Genomic DNA, 13,891 nt, shown 5'->3' on the forward strand with positions numbered 1-13,891 from the left:
TAACTAGGTAGCACATATTAGTTATAAATATTTCAGTAATTAATGACCATTTTGTATCAACAAAACATCTACAGCTTCTTCGTGTTAAAATCTCCGGCTTCTCAGTTTAAAAAAAAAACTTTAAACGGATTTAAGCTAATTTACTGTTTGTAGCTCTTTCACCAAATTTCCAGGTCCTTAAGTCACGCTCTGTTGCTGTAATATATTATCGTCAGCCAGATTTTTCCAATAGAAGATTAAAAGCCGTTTGGAGTTTCTGTACCAGTTGTTTGTTCACTAAAGAAATAGAAGAATAAGATACAAATAGCTGTCAGCACGTTTCTAGTATAGAATTATAGTAAAATAGGAATTTGTGTAAAGAATTAACGACGACTTGAAATGACATGTAAAGTTTATTGATTTTAATGTATTGATTGAATAAAGTGTGTAAAAAAGTTAAGGGTGTATTTAGAATAGACAATTCACCAAGCACAAGTCAAAATTCAGTTTTCAATGAAAGTGTTTAATTTTATTGTTTACAAAACTCCTTACTAGTTTCATCCTACTACTAGGAGTTTCCTCACTGTCTGTCAATAGTTTCTTCCAAATGCTGAAGGGACAAGGGAGCTGAGTACGGTTTTAGAGGTTTGTTTCCGCGTTTCTTTGTCCAAAAAACTAATTCATTGATGGCTGAACAGCCACAGAGCCAACAGTCTTCTTGGCCACCGACCGAGGTCCATGCACACCAACAGTAGTCGCAACGATGTGGAGTGTAACAGGACAGTCTGTCCTCTCCAGACAGCCCCATCGTGAAGAGATATCAAAGTTTGACCAATTTTCAGTCCATCAGTACAGTGTCTGCATCCTGGTCTGTAGCGGGGGTTAGAATCACTCACACGGTGGTTTGTCTGCTTCAGGTCAGTTCTTGATACACATGACCACGATGAGTGGTAAGTACAAATCAAGATCATTCAATATAAAGTTTTGCACTCCACTTTAAAAAAGCGAATAAGGCAAAATCATACAACACACCATAATAATGGAGTAAATGACACTTGTGAAAGCAGTATAACCAGGCAAATCGATGTCAGAATAACCATAACCATGATAAGAAATGTCAGTAAAGTCTGCTTTGGGCGATTGTAAAACATTAAATTACACGGATTTAGCGAAAGACCACAAAATGACAATACTAGCTACTAGATTATGTATCTTATCTACTCATACACACAGGACAATGGCAATGTGGCGGCAACATGTTCATAGGAACCCGACTAAATAATTAGCTTCATAAGATCATAGCTGATTGAATATAATTATATTAGATGCAAGTGAATAAATGAGTCAGTTGCGGGTACAATTTGCTTAATATTACTAATTATTATTAATATTACGGCTGCTGGAGGAGTCACGAGGTAGATACACGCTGCTGCTTCCGTTTCCGACTTTCTTTGTACCCCGAGTACCATCAGCCACCTTGTGGCTGACCTCCCCTTTAATTGCCAATATCCTCCATCACCACAATTAATCCAGGACAACAACAGCGCACGCAGATTGTCTACAATACCAATCAACTTCATCCTATTGCCAGGGCGTTTAAAGCGAATTCCTACTGAAGGTAATCCACAACCCCATCTCCACCGCAGACAAACTGCTAGAAACATATACATGATTTTGGGCCAGGCAGAAACACAATCCTTATTATCTTCAATTGTCGCATCTGAATAAAATAAATGTACATGTTCTAGAACTTCATTAAAGGTGTTTGACATGGAGTGGTATCAGGGGTTTTGGAATCTATTGTAAAAATGTTGAAGGGGGCTTCATTGATGCCATCAGAGCCCTATGCAAAAAGCTTAACGAGCGCTGTTCTACTGGATAACCTAACCCACTTCACACTTTCATTAGCTGCAATGGGAGGCCCACATGCAACATATGCTTTGCACACAACATAGAATACAAAGGGCAAACAGTCAAGTATAAAAACTTTCTAAGATACCAACTGTGCAAATTTGTATGGAGTGGAATAAATAGCAAAATCATTAACGGCATTATGGACAACAGCCAAGCACAGACATATATATATATCCACAAAGTACCAAAATGTCTTCACAACAGGCCTCCGCATTACAATCATAACACCAAAAGTTGTGACAGCGAGGCTCTACAGGACTTAGTTAAGATCACTATCATCGTTGCCACCAGCAACAGACAGAATAACGACCACGTAGTTATCATCCTTCGGTATAGATGTGAGACTCTGCTCGCCGATACTGGGAAAGTTTGCTCAGTTATGAAAGTCACAAAAGTAAAAACAAAACAAGCGCTAGTTACAAAATAAATATAAGGCAAGTGGTGCAATACAAAAAAATTAAATACACAAGCTACATGTAGACCATCTTCAAACACACCTACTTCCTCACACACCCATGTACGGACACAGCTGACTGGTCAGCTTTTCTTGAGAAGCTGGACTGTGCAGGGTCAAAACAGGACAATTTTCTGACAATTTTCAAGTGACATAAGGAAGCTAAGTCTCTTTACCTCAAAGCAATCACTCTAAAACATATAATGAAATGATGTTCACACTGTTCTTATCATGGCCAGGCAGACGGACTGTACAAGTCAACACAGGAAACAGATGAAAGACTTTTAAGGTCCCCGCCCAACTCAGTGCCAGTTCCAGCGGACTTGTACAAGATCCCGTCAGCTGATACCAGTTAAAGGATGTATATCTGCATAGATGTATATTTATGTGTGCTCTAAGAATAGCACACATCCTGTGGACGGTTTATAGTGCTGTTGCTTGGAGACAAAGACCGTATGAAGGTTTAGTGAGAGGTCGAGTCGGCCCCTACAGCCTGGAGTGAATCTGTACAACAAATTTACTGCCATACATAATCACACCAGACACAGAATTCAGACAAGAAGGTGTTGGGTTTCTGTCCCTAGCAACCGTCACTAACCTCTAAGCTTCAGACATCGTGTCTATGATTTACTACATATCCGGAACGCGTTGTCCTGTCAACCTCAATCTGAAACCAAATTAAATCGTAAACAGACGACAGTTACATCTAAGATATCTACATTCTTCAGAACATAGAGGATAAGCACAGGTTATCTCTATTCTATTTTTTTTCATACTATTCTCTCACACTCGATTACAAATTTAATTAAAAGGGCAAAGTTTGTAAATAAGTCGTTATCACACAATTGCACAGTTCATTACCGTTGAGTCCACAAACCAAAGTACTGATAATGTCTACTGATAATGCTAATGTACACCAGTGTAGCTCAACATATAACATAGGTCAGCAGTGACAGTGGGATAGGGTGAGGGATGGAGAGAAGGAAGACAGTCTGGTTTTGTCGATGGTGTACATTGGCAAACCCCAGACCGTGTTGTACATCTACCGTCCTTTCCATTGTCTTAACTCTTTCTGAACTTGTCCGAAGTCACAATTCTACTGTTGACTGAGTGTCTAACATGTCTTATTACACTCTGTCCACAAATACATTACTTATTAATACCGTCCTTCTCTACTCTAGGCTATATGACTAGTAACCAGAAAGGCGAACTATTACAAAACTCATTTAATGTATTAATAAAAGATATCAACTGCTGTATAACTCTAAATGAGATGTACAGAGTCTCACTTAACACATGATTATACACACCATGGAGGCTTGTGTTCGGGTAGGAATGGGGTATGTCATGCTCGTAGTTCCAAATGCTCATGGGTTTCTGTCTCTTCCAGACTTTTCTATCAGTTTACATATGCCGTGTATGGCAATTGTATAATTTTGTCTTGGGTTTAATATTTAGCGAAGATTCCATGCAAACAAATTAAGCAGTGTGGCAATGATGCTCTCGTGCGCACCAGATTCCCTCACTGGCATCTGCATGTTTATTTGTTATGCTCTTAGTTCCAAATGCTCATGGTTTTCTGTCCCTTCTAGACTTTTCTATATGCCGTGTATGGCAATGGTATATTTTTGCTTTGGGTTTCATATTTAACGAAGCTTCAATACAAACAAGTTAAGCAGTGTGGCAATGATGCTTTCGTGCTCACCAGATTCACTCACGGGCATCTGCACGTTTATTTGTTACAAATAGAAACTAACCCTGTCTCATGCAGGCCCTGTCTATGTCTACTTCAATATCTATCTAAGTATCAAAATATAGACAGGGCTTGCAGGAGACACCTGCTGACTTGTGTCCAAACTAGAACTAACCTCAGTCTGCTATACACGCTGACTAAGGGTGGCTCGCAACTCAATGAACAAAAAGTCAAAAAGAAATAAAAGCATGCGTTCCTCTTAGGAGAAACAGCTAGAACTAGAGAAAGAAGGTTGTTTGTGGACGTGTACTCACGAAGTTATCTCAGTCGTGAATGTTTAATCAACAAATTTTACTGACTATGAAAAGGACGGCGACAACATGTGGACATGACATCTTCACGCAGGTCTCTACAAGAATGACAAACCTTGATCTACAATCCCCGTTCTTTCAATTCACAGATGTTCCAAGCGAACAGAAATTACTTCTTTATGTGATTGGTACAAATATGTTTCACTTCTGGTGGAAGGGCCATCTAGACACATCTTCCAGAGCCGGTTCTCAAAGTCCAATCTACCCGTTGTGTTGGTATCTACTGTCGCTCTCATCTCTGACTACCCAAATAAAGCTGTAACAATTTTTAAGTAGATTGACAGGTGTATTTTTAAAATCGTTTTTACTCTGAAAACTAATTAAAATCAAGGAATGCGACACAAATTTCAAACAATCTCCAATCTTTTGTATAATAACGAACATGATTACAGTGAAGCTCTTCCTGACTTTGTTCGTTGTGTGACGAGCACTTTCTTGTCTTGAATGCCTCAAAGACTCAGGAAAGGATTTTCTACTTTTGGACGAACAGTTATCAGTATTATCTATGATGATATCATCGAGGTAGTCGACTGTTACATATAGGTACTATCTGTGATAATAAGCAGCGGACGCAAGGCCTTTTTGGAGCAGGTCAAGTACCTGGCGATCTCGTGTCTGCTAGTAACAGTCAGACGTGCGCAACAAAAACCACAGGTGAAGATGTGGGAGAACCAAAGAACCAGGCATCTGGACACAGCCTTTTGATGTAGCCAGGCAAGAGCTTGGTGATAGAACTTCTGCCAAAGGACAGAGGATCATGATTGGATGATGTGGAGGGGAATGAGACAGTGACGCCGCGCACCTATGTCCAACCGCGAAGCAACGTCCTGAATACATAGCAGCATGTTTACAAAAAATATAAATAAATAAACAAACACAGCAATGTGCTATTACCCTATATTTTCTAAGAAAAGATGCCAGACTTTCGATATCGACTAATGGTTGAGCACGAAAACCCGAATAAAGCAAAGACGTCTTTTCTAAAGCGGGTGGATCTGTTGAAATAAACATAAAAACTGACCGAGCTGTTAACATACGAGAGATGAAAAGTGGTTATTAATAAAGTCCACAACAAATAATAGTAACGTCCGTCAAAAGAAAATCCCTCTACCTCCAAAAATGAGGCCAAGTAGACTACTATCCAGGGTATGGTGGTTAGTATGTAGACACAGGAGACCACTACAAGCATCTTGGTCAGCGCCGTGTGTTGATGACTTTGACCTTTGTCCTTACTGCGGATTACCTGTTCCCTCCACGTCATGGCGGCTCTCAGCTTGACCACGGTCAGGACGGTGGACACACACGTCACTAGAAAGGTTGTTAACGGCAGTACACACATCATCACAATACTTTCCAGGATATTGAAGAAGGCTTGATTCTCCGTGTACAAGGCAGAAGCTACAAGAACAAATTTGGAGGAGCCGTTATTAACTCTATTAACCACAAACCTTGCGGGTGTTGTGAAAAAACCAATTTGAGTAAAACAAACAATGAAAATCATGATAACCGCCATGTTGCGACTGCTGATCAAAGACGTCGCCTTCAAAGGAAACACTACACACAGGCACCGCTCTACGGCTATCACCATGGTGATGCATCCGGAAGCACTTCGAAATCCGTGATTGACTCCAGCAATGAAAGCTAGCAGGAGGTCGTAGACACCTCCGTACCTGACGGGGTCCACCTGCCCCAGGTAGTAGCCGACACTGTAGGCCATGGAGACGAGAAGGAAGCACAGGTCCACCAGCGACAGCGCCAACAGACACACGTTCATGCGGTCCCCGAGTCCCTGGCGCCAGAACACCACACAGCTGATGATGTTGGACGGCACGCCCACAACAACAACAACAACAGGCTTGACAACACAGTGCAAGACAAACAATGTCAGTTGGTAATCTTGCATGGACAAGATTTCCAGAGAGTTGCCCCATCGTGCAGAACTTGGACTGGCTGTTTTAAAGGTGGTATTGTTCATCATTGTGATATTTTCTGAGCTTTTATTCAATTATTATATAAATTTGTATTTGTATGATGTATTTTTTTTTACTCTGAGCGGGTATTATATTTAACTGTTATACACTTTTATGGACAATTCCATAACCTCGTCCAGCAAGAATTTTGAAAATGGAATGGTTGGTCTTTGTAAGGGTTGAAATGAGATTTGTTCCCAACAGATGCGACAATTAATTTTTCTTACTGTTCGATCGTGTTCATAACAATGTTCATTTTTTTCAAATTAACTGCTAGTAAATATTAATTTTACAATATCGATATTATTAACTTGATCTCGTGTTTTAATAATTACTCAATGAAAATAATTGGAAAGTATAATGACTGCTTTGCCGACTTTGTTTCTTTACACCTGTAAGCCCGTGTTCTCGACTCGACACATCTAACACCTGTAGCCTTTGTCCATCGTCACCCCCCTGACAACACTTTCCCTCATAAAGTCCACAAAGTATGGCGATGTAGATGTTTGACTGTTGGCAGACTTTTATCACATGGCAACAGCTTACTTCCAAGTCCTGGACATCTGGGCGACAGTCGCTCCACTCGCCCTTCTCCCCCTTAACACATCACCTACAGTGCGAGCACGAATTCATTTCAACATCTAATCACCGGGTATTCATACATACCCGGGTTTTATTTCCTTCTGACCGGTAGGTAAAATTATTCTCACAGAAAACAGTAAAGTGTGTTTTTATATTCTCGTGGCGACATTTAGTATTAATCAAGTAGGAGTGTGTAAAAAATACTAAGTGAGTGCTTTTTTTTTTTAATCTATTTCTTTTTTTTAAATTAAAGGTTGTTTAAACATGCAACATTTTGCAGTAGGCGGAATTTATTTATAATAAATATTCCATTTTTTTTACCTTTTTCTCAAGACTGAAGAAGTCGTGTTAACTATAAAACCATAAAAAAAGAGGACATAAATTTGAAATCTTCGTTGCTGGGATTTCTTATTTTTTACACTGATTTCCTCCAAGTATGATTTCATTTTAAAGGTTTTTTACGGGGCTATCTTTGCCTAATTAGTGGAGCTGCAAATCATGATTAGGAAAAAGCATTTCCTGTTGACATTCCGATGTTTCAGCTTGTGTGTGTGTGTGTGTGTGATTCTCTGCATTTTTTTCTGATTTTAATTATGAGCAGTAGTTCCTGGATTCATTGATCTTAAGCAGCTAGGTAGCTTTATTTAAAATAAAAATCATTTTATCTACAAAAGAAGTGTGTACACACATGCAAATACAAGACCAAACAAAGAGATAAAACGATTTCTTTGTGTTGGTGGCTTTTTGGTTTTGTTTTTTAATCTAATTTGTAGACAGTTTTATCACGGGATGCAACCTGTAAGTCGATAAGTAAGATAATTTTTTCGATTTACATTATTTTCTATTGCAAGAGTGCAGGTGTTGTCTTTTAAGTCTGGGTGTGTATCAACTACTAAAGTAAACTATCTTGAGCTGTGTTGAGTTGTGACCAGCAGTCAAAATGCCATAATAACATGTTAGTAAAATATATGATTGAAACCAAAAATATACCCTGAATTTACCAAGTATTACAACTACATCACACAAATTTTTAATTATTTTTGGCAAAATACAGTGTCATGGATGTAAACATTCAGTGACTCATCATGTCGAATCTGCTACTTGTATATGTCATGTGATAGCTAGTACAGAGCTATAGTGTGGGTGTCGAACTCTTGCATGCCCGCAAGTCGAGCAGACACGCAGGCGGACGGACAAGCGCAGGGTAGATCACAGAGCTGAATTGCTGCCCAACATTTTGTCCATCGAAAGAAAAAGACGGTTGGTGTCGGATCGCTAAAGGAAGGAGGGTGGCGATGGCTAGTAGGTCGAGCAGTCCCGGGTCCTAAATCATTGCCGGAGAGGACAGACCAGCCGGGTAGAGATGGGGGAGGGAAGAGTGATTGATGCAAAGCAATAAAGGGGCAGTAGCCTGCTTAACGGGCATCTATCAGTGGAGGTTAGACAGATGACAAGACAACGACCACTCTATAGAAATGTTGGGCACCACAAGTAAGTTAAGGGTAAATCAAGTTTTCTAAAACGTAAATGTCCGTAGTTGTCTTAAACTAGAATTGAACAAAGCTTTAACAAAAGTCTGCTAAAGGTTGTTCAGATTCAAATTTATTTCAGCCTTTTGCATAGAGTTTACATCATGAAACCCTTTAAGGCCTGCACTTGGTGATATTAATCCAAAGCTATTAACACCAGAATGCAGTCGTCATTGATTAAGAATGTTATTCTTTACTATAGTCGGTTGCTAATATCTTCGAGAAAGATTTTACATTTATATGTAGACTCTTGCATGTAGGTCGTCCTTTATTTGTTGATTAAGGCCTTCGTGTCTTTGACAAAACCATTCCAAATCTGAAAACATTAAAATATAATCACGTGACTAAACAGGATACTCATTACGTCCAATGTAACTGCTTCCCACCATTAAAGATAATTGTCTTTCTAGTAAATTTACTTAACTACTTATTTTTTGATTGAGCAAAGTAACGACGGAGCTGACATTTAAGTACCTGTGTAAGTGTCATTGCGTAGAAAGAGGGAAGGAAAGAGGGAAATGTTCATTAGGCACGAGCGAGATTTCTTTCCAGGGAAAACCATGTGGTTTTTTGTTTGGAATGGAAGTACATTGTTCGTGACACCAGTCACTATCTCAACTTTTTTTATCACGCACATGCAAGCACGCGTTTATTAGTTATCTACCCAAATAAGTAGTTACTCGCCAGCTACTCTATCTAATTATTGCACACAAAGAAACAAGTACATGCACGAAATCACTAACTAGTCAAGCAGGGTCTTACTTTTAGTCCATTTCTTTCGAACTCTTCTCGTGAACTTTCCCCGTCACCTGGAAATTTAAATATACAGACATATGAAAAACAGTTGAACACTTTGATATTATTGTAGCTGAGAGAAAAATAACAACGGATTTCCAGTTAAAGTGCTAAAGTAATTATTCTGGTTCATAGTATTATATAGATGCTGTTCTAGTGAACCTTACAAACATTTGGGTTGAGAATGATAACACTGACCGTCAGAGTCCATGCTCTTAATAATGAAAAGAGAAACTGATTGATCGATGACGCCGTCCTCATTGCCGTCCAGCTTTTCGTAGTGGGTAGAGCATCCCTGGGCATAGATTGGGGTCATTGGACAGAGAGGATTAGCCATGTACTCCAAAAGACTGCCTGCGAACAAAATTTGTAAATAAATGGCATTTTTATAACACACATTTTTTTCCTTTTCTTACGAGTTAGGTTTCTTTTATACTAGACAGGTGTAGTCAAGGCAACCACCTACTGTAACCTTCCACGCACTCGACCGGCTGAATGAAAAGTGTAGTCAGCTCGTATAGAAAATATAGAATCTTAACAGAAAGACTAAGGAAAACAATTAAGCTAAAAAATCTCATACCAATTTGCTTAATTTAGAAGTCGTGTATCTGCAAGCTTTCTGACAAATCATTATAAGTATATATAGTAATTGCATGTCTTTCTTAAGAAGCATTTTGTAGTATTAAAATAAATTTGCTAACTCGAAATACATAGTAAAGTAACAGTTTTATTTCTTTGGTCAACATATTTTTGCTTCTTTACCCATTTGGGAGCATGAATGTATGTTTGTATCATAATTGACATACCGTGGCTTTGTTGAAAGCCTTTCATAAAAAAAGAATAATAAACTATGTATGCTATGCGTGTTCTCGCGCGCACGCCACACAGACAAAGGTGTTCGCTTATTCTTTGTGAATCGCTGTAGCTTTATGTTATACATGGTTTTTGTTATTTGTAAAGGACTCACATTCAATAAATTTGCCTGGACAACGTTTAGGAAAATAGTTCTGTGCTTTTAGAAAAAAAAAAATCACTAGTGACTGTGTTCAACAATTCTCAAGGATCTAGCCGCCTAGGTGTCTCATTATCTGTTTGGGTTTTTTTTTTCATTTTTACAAAGACCACAGGGGAGGGAATGACTTGAAGCTACAAGGTCTTGTAGGAAATGAAATGTGTCCCCCAAACACGTCAAATACCTTAAACATTGAAAATATTAATGTTAACTCTTTAACTCCGTGTTGTGCTAAACGTATAGACTACATGTTACTCAACGTATAGAATGTATATATCTCGCGTGAGCATGCATTATTATGTAGAAAACTATTTATAGCCTAATAATATAAACACAAAGACTAATAAATGGATTATCAGTTAAGGTAGCATGTGAATGTAAGAGTCCGTAAGACTGTCCATGATGATGATGATGATGAGGAGGAGGAGGAAGATTTTAAGAGCTACAATAACAAAAGCATCAACATATTACCGTTGATGTCTCCTTTGTTGAAACCAGCCTGTAATTCGTTCTGCTGGAGCTTACCATCGCCGTCAAGGTCGATAGTGATGAAGCCATCTTGTCTGCTGGCGCTCTGCCTGAAAGTATTGACCATTGCTTGTCCTTTCTTCATTCATTAAGTCGACCTCTTATCTTTAAATATAAGGTTCTCATTTTTTTAAATTTTAAATACTGAAAACAATACATTGTAAAATCATTTACTGAAAGGTTGTAGGGTAAACCTAATTATGTTTTGTGTCCCTTGTATTGGCCCTCATTACATTTAATTTGTTCCATATGACAACATTTGATGTGACTATTTTCTAAATCTTGTCAGCCATCTTCTGTCTACCGTTATGTAAAGACTATAAGTAAATCCGTCTTTGTTTTTATTACTTCTTCCATTGTTGGCAATTAAATTAACGCTTACCCATAAAAAGCAGCAAGAAGACAAAGGGTAAACATCTTCATGATGCCACTGTAATAAAAATATGCATCAATAAAAGTCTATTGTTTGATATGATTAGCTTGCATGGCTTAAATGTGGCTAAGCATGTATCTTCTTGTGGCAAAAATCTTGAACCTCACAGAAAATTTATACAACTCTAAATTTCATAACAAACACAGATTGTTATTACTCACAGCTGGATGCAGATAATGAACCGGGCAACTCTCAGTCCTGAAATCGTGGTGTGGCGAATGAATACGACAGGAGAAAATATGTACTTTGCTTCGCAGCTAACAGATCAATAAGTATTAGGATTGATGACACAAATATTTCCCCATCTGTTTTTTTTTATGTTTGAAGTTGAGAGGTAGGAGCTGCTGAGCTATGAATCGACGTGTGCGGACGTTTCGCCGCTGGACGTTTCGGAGTCGGACGTTTTGCCGCATTATGTCAGAGAGAGAGAGAGAGAGAGAGCTTACTTACTTCTCAAAGAATGAAAGTAACTACTAGATTACAGAATAATTCTTTATTTCAAACAAATTTTACACACAGACTTCACAGACAGTTCACTTTGATTGTCACAGATTATGCGCAACAGCTTTGAGAAAAAACATTGATGCAATGGCGAGAGAAATGTGTGAGCTAACGGTTCACATGAGGAGGGATAGTGAGAGAGAGTTCACTGATACATTGATACAATGGCGAGAGAAATGTGTGAGCTAAGGGGCGTCACACACTTGACTTCGGCTAAAGGTCCCGCGTGAAATGCCGAAATGAAGTGCCCCGCGCCGAAACGTCCGGCGGCGAAACGTCCGTGTACCATGAATCGAAGGTGAACGTGAAGGTAAACCACTTAGGATTACTACAACCATAATTAAGCGCTCAGACAACATTGGTATTAGCAAGTTCACAACTTTACAAAAAGAAACCTACAAATGTGAAATGTACAAAAAAATTTTAAAATTAATGATTGCGGATGTCTTCAAATACTTGTATTTTTTGCATGTTCAAATTGTGTAGGTAGAAAGCTTAATTTTCTATAAAAATAGTGGAGTAATGTTAGAACTTTATGCTGTTTTTTCTTTATAACATTGAACATGTTCTTAAATGCATTGATGTTTTCTTTACATAGTATGTTTTTGGGTTTACCCCGTCGTGACATTCAGAAAAAATAAAAAAATAAAAACCACGGTAATCACTGGTCAAGCAGTTTTACAACGACCGGCTCACAGAGCAAACAATTCCTCAACAACAGATGTTATGTATCAAAAGGTACTACAAAGATGGATTAAACGGCTTTCTGTTGACTTTCTATGCATGCCTCTGTGTGGCAACATGTGCACCTTATAATGTTCACCTCTGTGGTCTTGATGTTTATGATCATCCGTTAAAAATAAAGTTTAAGCTCAAAGACCGATCTGAGAACCGAAGCTGTTTTGTACATTTCTTTTGTCTGATAATCAAATAGAGACAATATGCATGTGTGTATCTGTGTAGTAGTAGTAGTAATAGTAGTAGTAGAGGAGGAGGAGTAGTAGTAATAGTAGTAGTAGTAGTTAGAGGAGGAGACGGAGTAGTACAATAAATAAAAAATTGGTATACTGTACACTGTGCTTTTTCAAAAGTTTATTCTCTGGTATTTGCATAGGGTTAGTCGTAGACATATCAAGCCAATTGAACATTACCACAGAAGTAAGTATCCTGTTTGAAACCTTCTAAGCTGCAAATGAAAACTAAATGTTGATGGTCGGGTCGGGTTTCCATTCCTACACAACATGACCGTCAGTGAGGATGTAAACTCATAAGCCCTTCACACGCTTAGGGGATTAAATATTTTCTGAACTTACTGCACCTAAGCGTGAAATAATCATTGTCATGCTCTGTGGAGTCGACATTTATTAACGCCAGTGAAATTCATGGAGCTTAAACTCCATTCCTGATGGAACGAGCGAGTTTAATCTTATTAACTAGCAGTGCACGAACAAAGCAGTAAATGCTGTTTTTATCTACTAATCCCATTAAGACGATACACACGTGTGCATATGTGTGTGCTTATGTATTGTTTGTTAGCTCGTGTGTGTATTAGTTTATTCTTTGTGCATGTGCTTGTAAGTGCGAACGCTAGTATCTTTTAATTAAATATGGTCTCCGCTTTTTTGTTCTCAGCCATTTCTTCTCTTTGTTAGTGCATCTGTTAGTACACCAAAGAGTACATTTGTTGACACGCTTAATCGTACATTTTAGTACACTTTATGGTACTTTTGTTAGTATACGTAGCAGTACATTTGATAGAACAAATTATAGTACATTTGTTAGTATCCTTAAAAGTACATTTCGTAGTCTACTTTAAAATAAAGTTGTCAGTACACTTAATAATAATACATTTCTTAGTATACTTCATACTTCAATTGTTAGTATAAAGTAATAAATAGTAATCTGTTAATGTAATAGTAATCTGTAATATTACATTTATTAGTATTTCTAAAACTACATTGTTTAGTTAGGTTAATAGTACAGTTGTTAGTATACCAAATAGTAATTTGTTCCTACACTTAAAAGTACATTTATTAGTGTGCTTAATAGGATACTTGTTAGTAAAGTTAATAGTATGTTTGGAAGTATAGATAACATTACATTTGACTGTGTAGTGCCTTTGAAGCTACC

The 13,891-nt window shown here is 38.1% G+C and overlaps 2 protein-coding genes across 2 annotated transcripts; both read right to left on the minus strand.

Annotated features, from left to right (window-relative positions):
* Window positions 1-5,039: 5,039 nt before the first annotated feature.
* LOC112567600 lies at window positions 5,040-6,389 on the minus strand. Its single transcript, XM_025244295.1, has 2 exons — window positions 5,523-6,389; window positions 5,040-5,213 (listed from the first exon to the last, which is right to left on the minus strand). Exons 1-2 carry the CDS (start codon window positions 6,387-6,389, stop codon window positions 5,040-5,042), a joined length of 1,041 nt encoding a protein of 346 aa, XP_025100080.1.
* A 2,158-nt stretch (window positions 6,390-8,547) lies between these two features.
* Window positions 8,548-11,468, minus strand: LOC112569372. Its single transcript, XM_025247170.1, has 6 exons — window positions 11,422-11,468; window positions 11,210-11,257; window positions 10,771-10,877; window positions 9,486-9,641; window positions 9,255-9,301; window positions 8,548-8,808 (listed from the first exon to the last, which is right to left on the minus strand). The coding sequence occupies exons 2-6, from the start codon at window positions 11,248-11,250 to the stop codon at window positions 8,761-8,763; spliced, it is 399 nt and encodes a 132-aa protein (XP_025102955.1). The 5' UTR covers window positions 11,251-11,257; window positions 11,422-11,468; the 3' UTR covers window positions 8,548-8,760.
* Window positions 11,469-13,891: the final 2,423 nt, after the last annotated feature.

The sequence above is a fragment of the Pomacea canaliculata genome, linkage group LG7, assembly GCF_003073045.1.
Source record: "Pomacea canaliculata isolate SZHN2017 linkage group LG7, ASM307304v1, whole genome shotgun sequence".
In the NCBI taxonomy this organism is placed as follows: domain Eukaryota; kingdom Metazoa; phylum Mollusca; class Gastropoda; order Architaenioglossa; family Ampullariidae; genus Pomacea; species Pomacea canaliculata.

Coding starts and splice junctions, on each gene's coding strand:
- LOC112567600 (XM_025244295.1), bottom strand. CDS start 6,389: ATGATGAACAATACCACCTTTAAAACAGCCAGTCCAAGTTCTGCACGA. Junction 5,214..5,522: donor ACTTGGCCTCATTTTTGGAG/GTAGAGGGATTT, acceptor GGTTGGACATAG/GTGCGCGGCGTCACTGTCTC.
- LOC112569372 (XM_025247170.1), bottom strand. CDS start 11,250: ATGAAGATGTTTACCCTTTGTCTTCTTGCTGCTTTTTATGG. Junction 9,642..10,770: donor CAACAAAGGAGACATCAACG/GTAATATGTTGA, acceptor TTTTGTTCGCAG/GCAGTCTTTTGGAGTACATG. Junction 8,809..9,254: donor TCGAAAGAAATGGACTAAAA/GTAAGACCCTGC, acceptor TAATGTTTTCAG/ATTTGGAATGGTTTTGTCAA.